The sequence below is a fragment of the Crocodylus porosus genome, unplaced genomic scaffold, assembly GCF_001723895.1.
Source record: "Crocodylus porosus isolate Cpor-Errol unplaced genomic scaffold, CroPor_comp1, whole genome shotgun sequence".
NCBI lineage: Eukaryota > Metazoa > Chordata > Crocodylia > Crocodylidae > Crocodylus > Crocodylus porosus.
The window spans coordinates 80,972,088-80,990,496 of NW_017728931.1; the positions used below are offsets into that span (position 1 = coordinate 80,972,088).

Genomic DNA, 18,409 nt, shown 5'->3' on the forward strand with positions numbered 1-18,409 from the left:
CTCAAGCGCCTGTTTACGCAGCCTGGTCGCGGGGCTCCCTGGGGGGCTGGGCCAAGTAGGGGCCTGGGCGGGGGCTTGACCCAGCCCAGCTGCTGGGGGGCTTCGGGGGAGCGGGGGCGCAGCGGGCTTCACCCGTGCATCTCTTACCACTCCAGAGCCTACCTGAGTGTGGTTTTTGTTTGTTTGTTTGTTTTTTTTCCCCGTTTTGCGGGCCCTTTTAAACTATGCGCATGCACAGTGGGCCTGCCGTCGGGGAACGCTGGTTTGACTTTCAGAGAGTCAAAGCTAAGCCTTAGGCTGCAGGAGAGAATCCACTGCCAAACGCAGGCAGACCTACTACTTCAGCCCTGGGAAGCCAAAATAAAGATTATAGGCTTAACTCTCAGTCATCTGCTTTGACTTGACTACAGCATGTTATTGGCTTTTCCCTGGTCAGAACACCCCAGGTGCACAGAACCCAGTCTATACAAGAAGAGAAATAATTTGTGCTCTCCCCACTTTTGATCACTTTTGATAAACTTTGCCTTGAGCAGGGGGCACTGGGGAAGCTTCCTTTTCAACAGAAAGGAGCAGGGCCTCTGTCTGGGGTCTTGTGAAGCACGGAGTGCACACACCCCAGCACAAGCTCTGTAAATGCCATCAAAGCAACCGCTTCCCAAACACTGATTATAAAAATAAACTGGCAAGTATTTTATTACACGTCTTCAGAATGAAAGCCATTCACTCACCTGGTGAATGTGGTGGACTCGGTCAGGATCTGGGGGAAAAAGGAACGCTGGCTTGCAAAGCATCTGCCCTCCGGAACCGTGAACACACACGAGCATTCCTTTCTGACAACTCTGCCCAGATTTATTAGCTGCAAGCAATTCTCAGCTAATGTGTGAAGAACATTGATGTTAGTTAATTCCTAATTATAAATCATTTAGTCACTCAGAATATAGCCTTTCCATTGTGCAAGTGTGGATCTTGTTTTACCTGAAATGCCTAGATTGGGGGAAAAAAAATGGAACACTGCATTAGGAGAAAGGGAAAGCATTACTTTAAAATGAACCCCTTCCCCACTCCTACCCCCCACAAAATCCCACTTGGGCTGAGATTTTTTTGCTACGTTCCTGATTTTGGCTGCTACTGGGATTAAAACAGTCAGAGTAAGAATATATGGGCAGACCAAGAACAAGAAGCTCAACTGAAGCCTTTGTAAGGATCACACATTACTTGCCTCTTCTTATAGGTTTGACTCTAATTATGTGCAGGATAGACAGGATGCAGGGTGCAAAAGTGCCAGGGGTAGAGTTCTTTGGGTAGATGTGATATCTTTTATTAGACCAACTGAGAAGTTGGAAAAAAGTTCTTAGTAAGCTTTTGGGCACAGTCACCGTTTGCCAGGCATATGGCATCTCTGCTGGTCTGAGACTCCAAAGAATGAGAGAAGCTAAAAGTGTGGAGGGATGTCAGTGAAAATGTAAATAGATAGAGATAAGCAAGACAAAAGGAAAAGCAGCGAAGGGAGGGGGAAAAGAGCAGGGGGAAGAAAAAGTCAGAGGGAGACCTGTGCTATGCCAAACAGTGCTTGTGAGAGTATTGAACACATCTCAAGGGAGCAAGTGCTTGGCTAGGATGAAGCTCAACCTTGAAGTCCAATGCTGGGAAGAGCTACTGGAGGTGGGATGGACTGTTGTTGGGGGAACTAAGGGATTTGTAATATAGATGGTCAGCAGGCTTGATTTAAAGACAAGCCTAGGAACAACTTTCAATAGGATTACAGACATAACTTCAGTCATGCCTGGGATCTAAGATAAAGTCAGCCTGTCTGCAGCTGTTTTTATGGGTGGAAAAGTTGCTGCAAATCCCCACAGCACTATGCATTACAGTCCCTATCTATGCCATCAAGCCTTGTTCCTTTGGCCTCCAAACTCACTATATGTCTACTATGCTGAGGGTTGCAGAACAGCATAAGCCACCTTGTATAAAACCAGCTCCTGGTATTATCTTGTATTCTAAGAGTGTTCTTCCACTGGTGGCAACAGTAAAAAAAACTGTACTGCAGGAAAATTAATTCTTCAGGTCCTGCCATATTTGAAGACTATGCACAGAATAGCTACATCCCAACCAGAAAGGATTATTTCAAATCACAAAAAGGGACTTAACTGAGAACATAAACAAGTGATTGATACTAATCCTGCCATTCCTGTGATTGCTTGCTACTATGATAGCAATGTATAACTTCAGAGTTCTATTAATTCTAGCTACTCATCTATAGGTAAATAGTAAGCCCATTTTACAGATAGAGAAACAAGTGACAGAGAAATTAGGGTCAATATTTCAAATGTGTGTGCAAAGATAGGAACCTCCATGCATGCCACAGTGAATGCAACCAGTGGGTGTGAAAACTAGATCACTTATTTAAGTATATAAAATTAGGCACCTAAGTCAGAAAGCGTTGGCATAAGTGACTTGCCAAAGGCCGCATGGCTAAGGTTTGAGTCATTAATTGATTAATTCCACATGCTGTGAGGAGTCTTTTTTAAGCCTAAAGGAACTACTGACAGTGCATAAATTTAGGCACATACTGAATTCTTCATGGGATCAGGTCCTCACACTATTTAACTTGCAGTTGCTCTGTGCAGATGGACACCTGTCCCAACGGAGAAACCCAGTGAAAGCACTAAATGTGCAGTTGTAGCAATGCAGAGGAGCCTGCAGAATCAGGGTCTAAATCAGTTGCCAGTAGGGATAACAAATCTTAGGAGTTCATGAATCCCAATCCGAATCACTAACCACTCTGCTACTTGGTATATAAATAGAATTTTCCTTATTGCAACCCTGTATTTTTTTCATATAAAACCTCCATTTGCATCCTGAGGCAGACTGAATTGCTCATAGCACATACATAGAGAAACTCTTGCTGTTGGGCAAGAAGCATCGGCATTTATGCCCATTCTAGTCTAGAGCACTCCATGTTCCATCTTGTACTCATGGACGATCTGTGATGTCTCTACAGAGATATCTGTGAATACATCTTAACTTCTGGAGGCTGTAAAGAGGGTTTGCCAAAAATCAAGTCATCTTGTTTTCTGTATTGTAAATGACCCATTTTATCAGGATGCCAAGGCATATAGTTGGCTCTTAAAAACTCCTCTGGACATAAGCTTTAGAATTCAGCCTGGCCTTAGAACATTATTTCTTCTCGGAAAGCAGAAGTTGATAGATTCAGCTTGTATTCTTAGGCTTGGGCATTAACCATTAAGGAGCCATTTTAGTGATCAAATAGAGGAAGTTCTCAACACTACAAGCTTCTCTCAGCTGATTAACAAAATCAGCTTTCAAATATACTGAGTAGTGGATTTTCCAGAGCAAGAGGAAAGTCTTTGACAGAGCTGGCAATAGAATCCAAATCCACTAGCTCTTCTTTTTTCTTTCCTATCATTTGATGTCATGGTTATACAGTACTTGAAACTAAAGAACAAATCTTTTCCTTTTCTTCCCATTACTTGAATAGCAATTACATCTTTAAAGCAAAATTGTAACAATGCTATAAGAGTTTGGCATAAAAATCATGGTTGAAAGCTATCTTTTAATTAGCAAAGAGTTTAAAATGACAAGCTTCAAAAGAGAAGAGTGACACTGATTTTAAAGACAGTTTTAGACTATACTAAATTAGTCCTAAATAGTTTTCAAACACTTTAAATAACTTTTAAGTGACTCCTTTCTCAGTACCATATTGTAATCTTACTCGATCCTTCAGTGAAACCAAAATAATTTGTTATATCACATTCCTCACTCTAGGAAACACTTACCTCAAACTTCTTGTTAATTCTCTGGTTTTTGCACATCCAATCCTTTCTCATAGAAAGTGGCTTAAGTGCCTTGCACCCACAGCTGCCTCAACAGATCAGAAGCTTGCCTGCTCATGTTTTCAGATATGATAAGCAACAACTCTATATGGAAAAAAGGTCTTAAAAATGAAAGCCTGAAAGGGATTTAAAATGAACGAAGCAGTGCCACTGAGGAATATTATTCTGTATCGGATTGTAAATATTTATGCTCTTCATATTCTTTATTTGGATCACTAATTCTCCAGCTCTCGGTCATGATAGAACACCATGATTATCTGGCCAAGAGAAATACTGCAAAGAAAGGAGTAGCCACAGAGAGGTTATCCTTATACAGCGTAACAGATCCTTATTCAAGATCTGTCTTGAACTCAGAAAATATGATAGACACGTCTGGTTTTTATTTACAAATATTTATTTTCACTCTTAGGATAGTTAGCTAAAGATGTGGGAACGCATACTTGGTTTATCATCAGTACACACATATCTAAGAATGCAGGGCCTTCCTGAAGAAACTACATAAATCTGTTGCAGAAATTCCCCATCCGTGTTGAAAAAAGAACACTGTGAAGTGTGATTCTTCAGGGAAGATCCTCTAGATTTCACTGGCATAACTGGGAAAATTTAGCCAATAAAATATAATTGGGACCCACAGAATCTGGTATTGAATAATGAAGTTATTCTGGACTTATTCCAACTTTACTGCAAGCAGAATTTAGTTCAATGAACCTATTTAATACTGACAATATGGTCTGTTTACCTGTCACTCTGCCAAATACTGGAGAGCAAGTATCAATATTGCTGTGGTTGTCATGTTGACCAGTTCCCTCAGTTAGGAATCTCATTTATTTTACAGAAGTTTGGATGAAAAGATAGTACAAGGCTTGATTTCAATAAAAGATTTTTGACAATAGAAATGTATGATTATTTTAAATTTTAAAAGAAACTGAAAACTAAATTCTGTCTTCCTTATATAGACAAAACTCTTACTGAAGACCTGTTTCCTTCGAAGTGTAGCAACAACTTGATGTTTAAAAGAATAAAGAAAAATTAAGCCCTGGTACCTAAGATGAACATTAGAAAACTCAGGCCAAGAAACATTTGAGCAACATTCAAAGGTTTCAGTAAGAATACAAAAGACATACTGAGTCAGACCAAAGGTCCATTTAGACTAGTATCCTGTCTCCAACCATGGCAAGGAGGCGGTGCTTTATTGGGATAAAGGAGATGGCTAAGTCCTCCTCATCAGCCATCTTTGGACACACAGATAACACAGTCATGGAAGGCATTCATCCTTGACTGTGAGGGACTGCCGAAGAAGAAGAATAAGTACAGGGCATATCTAATGTAAACCAAGCCCTGTTATACCCTCTCTGCCATCAACTATCATTGATTTGGGGAGGTTAGAGGATACATCCCTGACTCTTAACAGCTATTGATGGACCTGTCCTGTCCTTTAGATATTGTCTAAACATAAATGAACCAAACAGGCTGCATCCATCAATACGTATATACTGTATATAGATCTCACTAAGCATCTGCATTCCTGGTTACAGTACAAGGAGCTTGGTTATTAACTTCAAGGTGTATACCATCAGGCTTTACCTAGTTAAGAAATGCCAATGATCTGAGGGACCTGTATGATCAAACAAAATCCAAACTGCAGTGGAAAGAAGTAAAGTAGGACATAAAGTTTTATTCTGAAATGATCTCTGGCCACAACAACAAAATGTAACAAATATTCACTAAAACAGTCTTACTCCTGTCATCAGCTGTACAATACATACAGTATCATAAAACTGGCCACTAGGATTAAAATCCACTACAACATCTTTAATGTTAAGTGGCGACAGCAGCATCTCACAGAAAATTATACATACATATATACACAGTCAACATTCAATCGTTTTTCACGTTTTCAGTACACACAGTTGCAGCATATTACAGTCACGTGTCTAAGTCGTTGCTCAATAAAAACCCAAGCTACTGCTTAGACAGTTGTAGCAGTTGAGCTGAGATTTTAATTACAATTTGTAGCAGAGATGTACAAGCCCCTAGAAACAATAATTCACAAATGTATATTTTATTTAAATGCTACCGGAGCAGTAAGTTGGGCAATATTAAAATCTTTACCAACATGGAACAAAGTGTTCTTTTCCTACTTACTGGAAACATCATTGATGGAAAAAAATATATATATTACCAAATGGAGAGTAGCAAATAATACACGCTCTTCTTAAAGATTCTAATACTGCCCAATGCTACTTATGCCTAAAGTGTGTTAACGTTCTCCGGGAGTCATTTAGAACTCCACACCACCTATCAAGTTAAAAGTGGCTTAAGTGCCTTGCACCCAAATTGTAAAAATCCCTGGCCACCTTCATTAGAGCCAGGCACATATAAAAGGAATGCACTTTGGTTCATACCAAATGCCCTGGGATTAAATCACACTATAAAATTAAATGGTTTGAGGTAAATTTTTACAAATACAGTTGATTTCGTTCTAGTGTTATCGTAACAAAAATTTATTTAAAAAAAACCAGTCTGATGTTAAGGTACAACCAATGAGGAAGTGCCATCTTTAACCCCTTTACGCAACATGGAAGTTACTACAAGAATAGAGTGTTCTATTGAGCATAGTAGTATGATTGCCTTATGGTATCTATTAAGGCCTTGAAAAAGTACAGGATGTTTTTAAGACAGGTAGAGCATTTAAAAATAGATTTCATCCTCACTATCTAGTATTCAAAGGGTTAAAGAGGCCACAATGCATGCCCTACAACATGGCATTTATAACAAAAGGCACATTGTTAACACCAAGGGCACAATTTATCCTCTATTGTTAATCTACACATCTTGCATCACTTTGTTGTTCCAAAACACTTAAGTGGTAATGAACACTCCAGTGGTGCAAGTAACTGAGCCAAAAGAGACTGCAATCAAAGACAAGACAACACTGTGCTATTACTAAATCTGAAAATAGCTCAGACATCCCTAGACAATGGTTACATGTGAGACTAAGCACTGTTTCCAAGCCAACTTCTATGTGCCTAATTATCAGAGCCCTTATAATAAAATCACATCAAAGCAAGAGGCAACATCCTTTTCCTTTTTCCCTTTTTTTTTACATTTAGAAATAAGCTACAATAAAAAGCAGCTAGATTACTAAAAACCATAACATAGCTGCTTCTTTAGGTATAGTTGAAGTTTCAATGCATTGGGTTAAAAAAATAGCTCTGCACACTATATTTTGGCCTAAAAGTTTCCGGTAGCATTCATGAATAAAGTCAATCACAAATGCATTATTGGCATTTAAGAACTGGTTACATGAAACAGAAAATGTAGTGGTTTTAGCCCATTAATCATGTAATGTTTTCTCCTTATATTTACACTGAAACCAGGAACAAAAATGTGATGGGGAAAACCTATTTCCTTCCCTCATAATGCAATCTTCATGCTTTAACATTTGTGAATTTCCTAAACAGCTAATGGGAGAGGGGAGAATCCCAGTTACTGCAGAAAAATATAGTTATCATAGGAATCTAATATGTTTATTTTATATGAAAGCTAATAGGCCTAGAAGTCTATTTTCTAGACCTAGAAATTACCAATCATAAGTTAATGGATATTTGGATTACAATGCCACTTTTATTTTAGTTATATTATTGTATCTCAGTTTTGAACATGATTCCATAAAAGCTTACATATTGCACTTACACACACTGTATAAAATTGTGTACATTTAACACTGGGACAGAGAACTCTAATTTAAAAAAATAGTAAGAACATTAGTTTATCAAAGCTCTAATGTTAAAGTTAGCAATTAATAAACATCATCCTTTTTCACAAATTATTTTTGGGGTTTCTTTATGTATTGACTTTTTGGCAAACAGTTATATGTTTCCTGAGAGTTCTATCTTTTCTTATTACTATCACACCCCCAGAATCTTAAGTTAAATTAAAATAATTAAGAGCAATTTAAGTTTAAAGTGAAAATCTCAATGAATATGTAAGAGAATTTAACCGGAAACTTTCTTAGCCTCTCTGGGGACCGTGCTTTAAGTATTTTTAACCATTTTTACAAGTAACGTAGTGAAATCTGTGCACATAAACATTGTTTATAATAAAGTTACTGAAGTTTTATGAAATCCATCCTAATGTCACTCATTCCAACATCCACAAACCCTTCCAGATTATTTTCTACTTTCCTTAAAATTCCCTTTGCATGTCCTTCACAATCCAATGTAGATTATTATCACTGCATATGATTTAATACTGATTTTACGTTTCAAACAGTTTTATTAAAAAATGTTGCACTGCACAGTAATTCTTACTTAATCCTGGTTCTCATCCCTTGATTAGGACCACTTTCTTTCCATGAGTGCAATCAAAACACATACATGTGCGCGCGTGCGCACAAACACACACACACACACACACACACACACACACACACACACATCAACATAAATCTCTACTGTTCCTTCAAGGTTCTCTTCAGCTATCATGCTAAAGATTAATTCAAATCACTTAACTTTCCCTTGATGTTTCTCCCTTAGAGATGTACCAGCTATTCCACCAATTAAGCTGATGTCATCCACGGAGGATGCAATTAACATGCTAAGATTTAACAATCTTCACATGGTAGTTCTCTAGAAAAGCAAAAAAGTGTTTTGTCCCTGCATACAGATTTGATCAGAAGGTTACAATGTACCAATGAGGTCATAATCCATCAACTAGAGATTGTCTGGAAAAAAATATCTGTGAAATCTATGTAGCATTAACAGTCTGGGAGGTACAGTATAAAGATGACAACAACTGCAAATGTGATGTAGAGAGTCCTGGCTTCACCTAAGCAGAGAGGAGAAAATAGGAGGAGAAAAAAAAAGAAAGAAACCAAAAGGGAGCGATGTTGGCTGTACACCTGAAATTAAGTGCAAAACATTTTCCTTTACATTTCTTCATCTTCAGAAAGTGGTTCATCTGTCTTATTAAGATTTAGAGGAACACATACAATCCCACCCTCATTCATCCTCCCACTGTCTGTTCCTCTCCTTTTAATACACGGTATGAATGCTAATATGGTATTTTTAGTCCCAGCAATTTTTTTTTGCACTGATGCCTGCACATTTGTTTTAATCATTAACATTATGTCTCATTTTTTAAAAATTCTCTAGGATGTGGCTGTATCATTATGAAGTCTCAGCTTCCTCAAAACATCATGGAGAAAATGACAATATTAGATGCTATGGCCCCAATTCTGAAAGTGCTTACCCAGGTGTCAAACTACTCATCTGAGTAATCTCAAACAAACCAAGCAAACCAAAGTCAAGCACACGTTCATTTTTTGCCAAATTGGGGCCATCATCTGTAAGTATGGAAGAGAATTACAAAATTATCCTAAAGAAAAACTAATCCAAACCATGGAAAGAAAGGTTAACATCTTTGATGCCAAGCTGTAATGCATGACAATCACGTTGTAACCAGTGGCCTGCCACTGATGTTTATTACTGTGCCACACTAATTACAGTAAGGCTAATTGTACTTTAGAAGACAAACATTTTTAAAAAGAAGTACAAAAACTTAAAGCATCGTCCCCATATTTTATAAAAAGAAAATCAACTTTTCTTACATTTAAAATGAGTGCTTGAAAGATACAAATGAATAAAGTTATTGAGCAAATAAAAATAGAAATCTGAGCTACTTCTTCATATGAGTAAGGCTCAGCCATGTAGTATCTCTTGTATAACCAGCAGTGGGGGTTTTCAAACTCAGCTAACGAGTTTTGGCAACACTGTTCTCTGCTGAATATTCCCATTGGCATCTGTCATCTGAGCCAAATTAGTTCTCAGTTTTGAAGCTGAGCTTGAAGTTGGAGGTAACTTGGAAATTGACGTTATAGCACCAGCGCTCTCCGTTATTCTTTTTGCCGATGTCTTCTCCCCAGTTGGAGGCTTTGGCAAACGTCTCCTAAGCCAGGGATGACGTAAAGCCTGGCTGGGCGTCATACGTATAGCAGGATCCCATTCTAAACACTGTTTTAAAAAGTCAAGGAAGAGGGGATCATCACATCCCTTTAATGCATTCCCCCACTCTCTGCTCTCCGGTGGGCCACGCAATTTTCCCCTCCGGGAACGGCCACCATTGAGCACTACAGAACCATCAGACAAAGTTGTAACAGTACAATAACGGGGATAACCCTTAGAGCTTACAAAGTTTTTGGCTCGTTTGGATGAATCTAGCAGTTTTTGGGAGGGCATGCCCAGCAGCTCTATCATACAAGCCAGCTGGTCCCCTTCATCTTCTCCAGGCAAGAGTGGATAACCTGTTAGAAGCTCTGCTAGAATGCAACCTAAGCTCCACATATCAATAGGCATCCCATAACGAGCACCAAGGATCACTTCTGGAGCACGGTAAAACCGTGACTGAATGTAAGTGTAGACACGCTGATGTTCATAACAACTAGAGCCAAAATCAATAACCTTAATACCACTTCTACCCTGCTGCTTCAAGAGAATGTTCTCTGGTTTAAGGTCACAGTGAATGATTCTATTTTTGTGCAAAGCATCCAAGCACTGTAGAATTGAGTGGGCAAACTTGCGAACCAAAGGCAGGCTGAAGCCCTGAAATTTGTTTTTCTTTATTAGTTCATAAAGGTTCATACTCAGCAACTCAAATGTCATGCAGATATGGTTGCGGAATGTGAAGTTTTCCAACATATGAATGACATTCATGTTGTTATCCTTATCTTGCTTCCTTAGATGCTCCAAAATTCGGATTTCTTCCGCAGCTTGGCGGTGGAAACGTTTTTCATTTCTCACCATTTTTAATGCCACATGCTGATGTATCTTGTGATCATAGGCTTTTACAACTTGCCCAAAGCTTCCTTTCCCTATTACTTTCAGGACTTCATACCTGTATGCAATATGATCATGGGGTACTTGCACATAAGACCCCTGGTCATCGTCATATCCACCATTGTTTGGCCCACCAATCACGCCTTGCCGTTTCTTTGCATTTGGACCCAAAAAGTATATTTCAGGGTAGTTGAAAATTTCATGGTGTTCAAAGGCTGTTAATTTTTGCATGTATTGCTTCATTGCTTGCTCTGGTGTCATAGGGGAGGCTTTTACCTTCCCTGTTCCATCTGTAGCTTTTAAAGAGCTGGAGCTCCCCTGTCGCCTGTGAGCACTATCCAGCTGTCTGTCCTGAACCACTGGCAATCCAGATTTGCCTACTGTTGTAAGTCCATTTGGTTGTGTCGTTAGGACTGTCCTCTTGTTGCTGTTGTCTTCAAACAGCTGCTGAACCTGGATCTGGCCGTGGCTACCAACATGTAGGTGCTCATTCATTGTGTGCTTATTACCTCCAGCCTAAAATTCAAAACAATATGTTTCCAATTAAAAAAAGAACATAGAACTGAAGGATCTAGATTTCCAAAACTCCCCATGTTTCCACCCCTCTATGTCAGAATTATTTCTATTAACCATTTTTCTAAAAGTCATTTGTCTATAGTTAGGTTAATGTATGATCAATATGTCATGATGTTTTCAATACTGGCTGCATTTGCAAGATTCCCTCTCCCACGACTATTTAAATTAAAGGTTTGCAACAAAGATGTGGTAGTACCATAAGCTAAGTATTTCTCTGGGCAATCAGTATGGCAATAGTCCAGTCATATCAAGAAGTATGTTAGAGGGAAATTAAACCTGACGCTACAAAATACAAGTAGCAGTTTGACTTAAGCCTGAGATTCACATTATGCCTGCCAGCAATTCTACTGATAAGGCTCTTTCTGTTCCCTTTCAGTATAAATTCATAACAATTAGGATTGTAACTCAAAATCTGGTGTAGGACAGGGCTGTCCATCTTCCGGTCGTGCACAGCCCCTCCCCCACCCCCACCCCCTAGGAAGTCCCCCACATTTCCTACCATGTGGGCATGACATGGCCCTGCAGAATCCCCCTTGCCTGGCACACGGGCAGTGTTGGCAGCACACAGGACCCCCCACACCAACCACCCATGAGGACAGCTGCAGGGGTCTATGGGCTGCTGGCTGGACAGGCCTGCAGTAGGAAACCAGCTGCTACATATAATTTTAAGCTACAAGGAATATGCTTTGACATTTAAAAAAAAGAAAGAATCTGGAAGTTATAAAAATCCAAGAAAGTAAGTTTAACACATGGAAATGCCACAGCCTTCTTTCAGCAAAGCTTTTATTCACTGGACCTAAGTATATGCTTAAGCAATTTGGCAAACCAAGGCCTATTACAATAGCACTTAGGTAGCATGAAGTACTAGCCATGGTACAGAGAAAAAAAAAAGAAAACACAATCTGATACTTCTGTAATTTAGAAAATAGGTCTGGTTTTCTAGTTTTAATTATAGATCAAACATGAGCATTCAGTGATCTCAAACAATAAAAGACCTGAAGCACTGAAGGGTAAAAACAACTAGTGTGCATTACCACATTTTGTAAAGAGAAGCAAACAATATGCAAGCATACACCTGTCACCTAAATAGACACCATTAGAATTCCTTATTTATTCTATGCAGAGGATAGTTATTCTGTCCCTAAGAAAGGATTGCAGCAGTTTTAAACACATTAATTTCATGTATAAATTTAAATCTTTAACATAAAAATAATTTTTCTGTAACTTTTTAACTTACATTTATCCTTTGTGTAATTCACTGAAGCCAATGAGGGAACACATATGCATCTGAGAATAACAGAGTAATAAAACTAAGCTTTACTGAAACTATGGATTCCAATGGTGGTAACAGTCAATAGTTACACAAGGAGCTACTCTGGCTCTTAGGGCCTGACCTAACAAGTGTGAATAGTCACAACTCTGAATGCTCTCCTGTGTACATGCTGCAGGTTCTTGGCATTAATAAAAAACAGGTCTTAGGAACTTAAACTCATTCTCTTGGCTCCTTGACGATATGTGGCAAACTTAGAAATATTAGGTATGACTATATGAGGCCTGAATTTTCTACATGAATTTACTGCAAAGAATTCACAAGAAAGTAAGTGAAGTTATAGCTGTGGGACTGACCGGTGCTGAAGATGCATTTACAAATATGGGAACAACAACAAAAAAAAAATCACCAGTGCATCAGTTTTTTAAGGTAACTTCACAACTGTGATACCAAGCCAGGGATTGTAAACAACTGCTCACTACTGGATTCAGTAAAAAATATTTTTCAAACTAAAATACAGGGTCTTCTTCTTAGCATGTCTTGGATAGTATACTGGCAGGAAAGAAGCAAAATAAGGGTGTCATCTTTGGCCAATTACCCTCTCTCCCATTAATGTTTTGGATAAAAATGACCTGACGAATGTCTTGATGGTCAAGTGTTACCAAGAGCATCTTAGAGTTCTTCCCACTAATAGGAAAGAGGGAGGTTTTTCAGATATATCTCATATATCCCTACCCATTGACTTTCCGGCTCCGTTGCATATTTCCTGTGTAAACACAGGCAAGACATTTAAATATTTTTGTGTCTCAGTTTCCCATTGACAGAATGGGAGAAAATCTTTCCTTTCTTCTACTCTTGGCCTATTTATTTAAAATGTAAGCTGTTCAGGGTGCAGAATGTCTCCTGCTAGATGTTTGTACAGCATCGCTCTGGACAAAACGGAGTACCACTGGTGGCTGGGGCCACATGTTACCATTATACAAACAACCCTCCTTTCTTTCAGTTTGGTCTTACACAAGTGTGAGAAGAATTCTACTGTTATCTCTCCACCTGATATACCAGCTGCAGTATTGATGCCAAATCACTCACACAAGTTCACTGAAACTATTATGCAGAAGAACCTCATTAGAGTAAGAACACTTGCATATCTGATTCTCATTTTCTCTTCTTGCAACCAAAGAAAAAAAAACTACTTCACTAATCATTTAAAAAATGTGCTAAAACTAAATTCACAAATAACTAGAGTGGGTTCTGATTTCAGGCAACGAAGTCTGCTGTTTTAACTACGAAAGAATGACAGACTTCCCCCATGAGAAAGTCTGTCCATCTAGAGCAGATTATACCATACTGTCAGATTCTATTCACAGTTTTTACTGTGTTGTGACAAAGACATTTTTAATAAAATAATTCTTCAATGCCCTCCCTCCCCCCAAATAGAAAAACCTAGACACTATCTACACGTTTTTGATCATATCCTTTCAGTTTGTCCATCTGAGGTTTGCATAACAAAGAAACTCTCCAGAGTTCCTGGGAGTTGTTTCTGCTGAGCTTACTGTTCTTCCGCATCCATTTTGAATCAGCTCTAATAACAGACCTGTTTTATTTCATCACTGTGATTCAACTGCATATGTTTATTTGCAAAGTCATTTGGGCATGGGTAATCAAATTTGATCGATCTTGCAAGAAATGTTATGACATGCTAACATTCGAAGCAAAGGAGATTGAAACATTCAAGCACAGTGAAGATATATAGAATATTGACACTAATTGCCTCCCTTGTTTGAAATCTCAGAAACACCGGGAATTAAGCCTTCAAGGAAACTTAAGTGCTCTGTCACTCCTAAAGGCAATTCCTCCAGGTCAAGTTTGAAGAATATTTGTTTGGCATTTCCTGGAAGAGCGCCCTGTTCTTCTACATCTATTCTTCTCACTCAGCCAAAAAGAAGACTTTAGTCCTCAGAGCAGTTGTTTGACCCCAGTACTCTTTCCCACCATGGCAGGGGGTCAGACTCGATGATCTGCTCAGGTTCCTTCCAACCCTACAAGCTATGAAACTATAAGAACCAAATGCACTTAATGGGAGTTGGCTTGATTCTGGAAGGAGATGAGCAAAAAGATTAAATGCATGAGGAAGACTATATTGATAAGACTAGCACAAAAATTCTGCAATGTACAAGTTGGAACAACCCAAGCCAAGAAATTATAGAAGTCAAAGTTTCTTCTGGCACGTTAATTTAACCACACTTAATGATGCACATTATCAACAAGCTAGGACAACAATAGGAAATAACATTTATGGGCAATTAGTCTGAGCCAGTGCTAAAGAAGACACCCTCTTTTTTGAAATTTATTGACTAAAGTGCTAAACCTGAATTAATTTTCATTTTCTTAATTTGATTCTCCGGATGATAAGAGTTCATTGTTTTCTGCATTTAACAAGCACTGCAGTTTTCATTAGATGAATCTGTACATTCCTCAAACTGACACTCTTTGTCTTGTACAAAGGTCTTAACAAAATTAATTTATCCATCCATTGGTAGTGAGCAGGGATTCTTTTTCCAATGAGCATAACTGCAAATAACACTTCAAATTTTAAACAAAGCTGTTCTGCCTGCCTGAGTCTTTAAACTTCTTCAGCATTTCTGCTGCTGCTGTTCATAGTTTTTAGAAGGGGCAGAAAGAAATTACCAGGACTTCCTGGGTTTTCTGTATCTACATTTGATCCTAAATAGCAGCAATGCATGCACTTTGTGCTCACACTTGTAAGGAAGCAGAATTTAGTACTGGACATATTCAGAGTGGAAAAGGCTGAAAGATAACTTGAGAACCTACTCACACAGTAGCCACACAGCTACAGGGTGTGAAACTGCTTATTCTCCCTTTAAATAACCTGAAGAGGGTTTCAGATTTATCAGGCCTACCAATCAGAGGCTGAAATATAAGATGGAGTTTCCCTCCCTCACACAGGCTAGTGGAATACAGAGATAGTATCGCAGAGCTCTTCTACCTACCAGTTTGGAGAGGTGAAGACTGAAGTCTCCCCAGGGATTTGCCTCTACATTTCAGCCTCTGGTCATAGGGGCAGAATTGTTTCACCTAGTGGATGTGCAAAGGGCAGCTTGTGGCCAAGTCTATAAACAGACATTATTTTTGGAGTGGGATCAGCTGTGCCAGGATGTGCCCTGGAAGAACAGATCCACTTCACTAGCATCTACAGATGCCACCGAGGCTGTCGTTCTGCAGGGTTGGGCCCATGCTGCTCCCAGGGTTTCACCCTGCACAGATGTGGCCCTGAGCTGAGGAGTGGCAGAGATGCATGCGCTACAAGAATACCTCGCAGGAGAATTCCCAGGGCATGTATCTGTGAGCCTCACTGGTACAGGGGAATTGCCAAGGCATGCATCTGGAAGCGTTACTGGTGTGAAAGCATTCATATGGTGCACAATGGCCAAACAAATGTCCGCCCATTTAAAGAATCACAAACTGTGATTACCTCTGGTCCCAGAAACATTTTTGGGGACCTGAGGCATGGCAAAAGGCTAGGATATCATTTGCTCACAAATTGTGCCATAACAAAAAAAAATTATGGTGGCACAAGGGCAACATCCTGTTTGTACCCTAAGTGCCCCCGCTGCTGATCTTGCTGGCTGGGAGTGGCCACAGAGCTCCTGGAAACAGTCACAGTGCTCCTGCTCCCCAGGCGGTGCTTGCAGGGCCGCCTGGCACCTAACTGAGGAACGCCGGCTGTCAGGGGGTGCATGTGCACCCCCTACGTGGCACCTCCTATGCGTCGCCACTGAGCTGCACTTTGGACAACCACTAAATGAAACAGAATTCTGCCCCAGGGTCCTGACAATTTTATCAAGTCCAAGCTTGTACAGCTTACAAACGCCACTGGATTCACTAGTGGAGCTTGTAAGTTCCCTGAACCATAACTAAAGCCATAACATAAATGGCTTTAAAACGAATGTGTAAACCTAAGACGTTTACAAAATATCAGCTTCTGCTTCCACAGGTGAGCTTGTAAATTCTAGTAACCAAATAGCTGCACAGCCATATAGCTTCCTGTGTACATTCACATCATGGTTTATTGCCCCTCCTCAATTTCGTATTTATAAAGGTTTATCATTTTCTCAAGCTCATTTCTTCTCAAATATCAAAGCATGAATTTCTCACCAAAACTGGTTTTATGTGGCTACCATGTCTGAACTTGCAAAATTTACTTTCTGAAGTTATCTGGGAAAATCAACTATAGAAGAATATTTAAATAAACTATAGAAGAATATTTAAACTATAGAAGAATATTTAAACTATAGAAGAATAGTACAGAAGAATATTTAAATAAACATGTTTTCTCTATTATTTCATAACTCTGAAAATGTGACTGCCATTTTGCTTACTACTTCATTTGTTCATTTATGGAAGGGGAGAGAACTGGTTAAAAAACATACATCCTTAGAAAAAATGAATACAGAAACCATTTTTCCAGCATGTTATGAATGTTTCAAGACAAGATTTTAGAATGAAAAATATTTTACAATCATTACTATAGCACTGGTAGTAGTTATATTTAAATTGGATCCCGTGTGCTATAACTGGGAACAGATTAGCAGTCAAGTTTATTTCTGTAGCTAAGGCTCAGTAAACGTAAAGCTCTATCTCAGTATTTTCTACTATGTCCATCACTGTAGGATATAGTATAAACCTTGGTATTTCCATCTATTAATGACATTTCCTAACAATAAGGGACTATATGTAATCAATACCTAGGAAATTATTTTCTATCTTTGCTTGTTAAAGTCATTCAGCTTCAGGAATTGTACTCATGCAAACCACCCCAGGCAAAGAAATGAGCTATAATTATTTACAATCAATCGGGTCCATCAAAAACATAAACAGCTATTTATGCTGTCATCAGAATGCCAAAAAATGATTCCTGAAATGAATCTTAATAAAAAATGACCACGCACACCATGCAAAGGATGAACAGGGGCTCTAACTGTAAAGACATTCAGTAGAACAAGACATGCCAGTCTGATGTGACAAAAATATTAGGGAAGGGAAAGTTTTGCCATGGCAATAAATAGCACACTTCCAGAAAGCGTGTTACACAACATACTCTGCTCTCTAGGATAGTTCCAGGTGCTTGGCTTTCAGCTGCTTTGTGCCTGTCATGCCACAGGCATATAGGTATCAGGTGTAGCATGCTTCAGAGCTTATTTAACTTATAGTGTGCATATGGTTGAAAGTCTTTTTTTCTGGGATAAATGGATTCAACAGTGTATCTATGTTTATAACTTCTAAAAATAGCTGTTTATTATCACACTAGCAATATGGTGCCATTGTTATAATGAGCCTATAATTACTATACTTCTTACACATGAGAAGACAAAGTCCTTGCCCTGGAGAGCTTGCTTTCAATATTAAATATAACAAAATTCACCCATAGTGGACTGATTACTTCTGGCACACATCCCACTCCAAATCCCTTTTTGAAAAGTTAACTTTGATCTTGCATTGCAATGGCTTTAAAATACTGTCATAGCAGAACCTCACCTCAAGAGCGATGGTTCTGTGAGTGCCTCTGATCTCACAGATATTTCCCTAAAAAAACACAACATTCTTGTGACACCATGAGGGGGGTCGGAAGCAATAAGGAAACATGTATCGTATTTGTCAACGGTCATAGGTTTAAACCTGTGCTGGGAATAAACAGAACTTGCAGCATAGCTATCCACAAGCTTTCAATCACAAGAGTCTCAGAAACTCAGGATATTATACTGAAATGTAAACTAAACTGTCTGATATGGAGTTGAGGCCAAACAGCATGAGTTAATGAAAGCTGGTGAGCAACAGACAGCTAACTGAAAGTA

General features: G+C 39.0%; 1 protein-coding gene across 1 annotated transcript; it reads right to left on the reverse strand.

The window, feature by feature from the left end:
- Positions 1-5,509: 5,509 nt before the first annotated feature.
- Positions 5,510-14,480, reverse strand: DYRK2 (dual specificity tyrosine phosphorylation regulated kinase 2). The gene is made up of 2 exons (XM_019543259.1): positions 12,504-14,480; positions 5,510-11,206 (listed from the first exon to the last, which is right to left on the reverse strand). The coding sequence occupies exon 2, from the start codon at positions 11,183-11,185 to the stop codon at positions 9,605-9,607; it is 1,581 nt and encodes a 526-aa protein (XP_019398804.1). The 5' UTR covers positions 11,186-11,206; positions 12,504-14,480; the 3' UTR covers positions 5,510-9,604.
- Positions 14,481-18,409: the final 3,929 nt, after the last annotated feature.

What these genes read in the sequence shown, in the direction of transcription:
- DYRK2 (XM_019543259.1), bottom strand. Translation starts at nt 11,185, where the DNA reads ATGAATGAGCACCTACATGTTGGTAGCCACGGCCAGATCCAGGTTCAG.